Source organism: Neltuma alba, unplaced genomic scaffold (genome assembly GCF_004799145.2).
Source record: "Neltuma alba isolate B1F8T4 unplaced genomic scaffold, ASM479914v2 tig00010575_pilon, whole genome shotgun sequence".
Classification (NCBI taxonomy): Eukaryota; Viridiplantae; Streptophyta; class Magnoliopsida; order Fabales; family Fabaceae; genus Neltuma; species Neltuma alba.
The window spans coordinates 43,212-45,698 of record NW_021635440.1 but is presented as its reverse complement, the minus strand read 5'-3'; the positions used below and the strand labels follow the sequence as shown (position 1 = coordinate 45,698).

The 2,487-nt window shown below is 39.9% G+C and overlaps 1 protein-coding gene across 1 annotated transcript; it reads left to right on the top strand.

The window, feature by feature from the left end:
- Nucleotides 1–202: 202 nt before the first annotated feature.
- On the top strand, nt 203–2,027 carry LOC114757173 (7-deoxyloganetin glucosyltransferase-like). The gene is made up of 2 exons (XM_028946179.1): nt 203–770; nt 892–2,027. The coding sequence occupies exons 1-2, from the start codon at nt 248–250 to the stop codon at nt 1,839–1,841; spliced, it is 1,473 nt and encodes a 490-aa protein (XP_028802012.1). The 5' UTR covers nt 203–247; the 3' UTR covers nt 1,842–2,027.
- The last annotated feature ends 460 nt before the right edge of the window (nt 2,028–2,487 follow it).

Below are 2,487 nucleotides of genomic sequence, written 5' to 3'. Positions count from 1 at the left end.
GGGAAAGATAATTGATTCACTGTTACAATATCTCAGTCACAGGTTCCTTAGGATTTAAGATTAGTTTGAATATTTTTAGGAACCTTGGAATAATAAAATCTCTGAATTGGGACATGAGAGTAATTTTCCCGAAAACCAAACACTGCCTCTCGTGTTTGGCCACAATAAATATACGAGCATAAGCAAAGCCAGGCTCGCATTCATCTTCTTCTTCCTTGAGAATCTGAGAAAAAAACAGAGTGGGAAAATGGGTCCATTGGCTGCTTCAGAGAAGCCTCACGCGGTGTGTATCCCCTACCCAGCACAAGGCCACGTCAATCCCATGCTCAAACTTGCAAAGCTTCTTCACTTTCATGGCTTCCACATCACTTTCGTTAACACAGAGTTCAACCATAAACGCCTCCTCAAATCCCGAGGTCCAGATTCCCTCAACGGCCTCTCTTCCTTCCGTTTCGAAACCATCCCCGACGGACTTCCCGGCTCCAACTCCGACGACGTTGTGGACGCCACACAAGACATCCCTTCCCTCTGCGAATCCACACGTAGAACCTGCCTGGTTCCCTTCAGAAATCTCCTCAACAAACTCAATAATTCCCCACATATCCCTCCCGTCACTTGCATGGTTTCTGATGGTGTCATGAGCTTCACCGTCGACGCTGCCAAAGAACTCGGAATCCCAGATGTCCTTTTCTGGACTACCAGTGCCTGCGGCTTTCTCTGCTATGTTCATTTTCACCGACTCATCGAGAAAGGCTTAACACCTATCAAAGGTATATATAAATATATAGGCTAACTTCCATGGTACGTGCTAGCTAGCTTCATGCATTTATTACAACTTGTTTGGTATGCACTTAGATACATTATGTTAAGTCAGAAGTGTTTGGCATGCAGATCCGAGCGATTTAACAAATGGGTATTTGGAGAATTCTGTGATAGATTGGATTCCAGGAATCAAGGAACTGCGTTTAAGGGACATGCCAAGCTTCTGGAGAACAACAAACCCAGATGAATTCATGTTAGATTTCATACTTGGCGAGTGTGAGAGAGCTAAGAAAGCTAGCGCCATCATTTTGAACACATTTGATGATCTAGAACATGATGCTTTAGAAGGACTATCCTCCATTTTTGCTCCTGTTTACCCCATCGGTCCTATAAATCTGCTCACAAATGAGATTATCACCGACAAGGACCTCAAACAAATCGGGTCGAACCTGTGGAAGGAAGACCCAGAATGTTTGGAATGGTTAGATACAAAAGAGCCAAACTCTGTGATTTACGTAAACTTCGGGAGCGTCACAGTGATGACGAAAGAGCAAATGATAGAGTTTGCTTGGGGACTGGCTAACAGTAACAAAACCTTCTTATGGGTAATCCGACCCGATCTTGTTAATGGCGAAAACGCAGTTCTTCCTGCAGAATTTATTAAAGAGACGAGAAACAGAGGGCTGTTATCAAGTTGGTGTCCACAAGAGCAAGTTCTAGCTCATCGTTCAGTAGGGGGATTCTTAACACACTGCGGGTGGAACTCAACGATTGAAAGTATATGTGGCGGAGTGGCTATGATCTGTTGGCCGTTCTTCGCAGAGCAGCAAACGAATTGCAGATTTGCGTGTGAAGAATGGGGAATTGGGTTGGAGATAGAGGGTGATGTGAAGAGGGAAGGAGTTGAGAAGCTTGTGAGAGAGTTGATGGAGGGAGAAAAAGGCACAGAGATGAAGAAGAAGGCACTTGAATGGAAGAAAATGGCCGAGGAAGCCACTTGCAGACCAGATGGATCTTCGTTTCAGAATTTTGAGATCATGGTTCGACAAGTTCTTCTGCCAAAAACTGTTACCAACTAGCCAGATATAGTTTACCATAGTGGTTGGGTTTCCATAATTTCCATTCGCATTTAATGCCAGTTTGATTGTCTTTGTATTGTATCTGTCATCAGTCGGGGATATATATCATTATCATAGTAATCATCTTTGTGATCACTTTGATTAGAAATAATTTCGTCTAATGATGGCAACGAGTTCTAGTGTTAAGCAGAGGTATGATATACGCCTTCCCATCCTTAATATTAAGACTAAGTTGACTAATTGGTGGATATTAATAAATTTAAGAAATTAATTAATTATGGTACATGTTACTTGATCTTTCTAAAATGCTACCTCTAGTTTTTAATATAAAAACTAGGACCTTCATTCATTTTTAAAATATCCCTATTGATTATAAAGAGTTCCTAGCAGAAGATAATTACAATCATCTGATACATATGATTGGAGGGGATGGTTTAGAAAAACCAATACGTATTTATAACAAATAACCAACTTAACTAATTTTATTAACATTCTTAAATTAGTTATTTAGTTTTTATATATATTAACAACGGGATGTAGTACTTAGTACATCATTATCCTATATCATATTTATATATTAATTTATAAGTCAGGCAAATTAATTTATAGAAAAACGATAAATATACATACTTTAAAGTAATTTTAT

Coding starts and splice junctions, on each gene's coding strand:
- LOC114757173 (XM_028946179.1), top strand. CDS start 248: ATGGGTCCATTGGCTGCTTCAGAGAAGCCTCACGCGGTGTGTATCCCC. Junction 771..891: donor AGGCTTAACACCTATCAAAG/GTATATATAAAT, acceptor TTTGGCATGCAG/ATCCGAGCGATTTAACAAAT.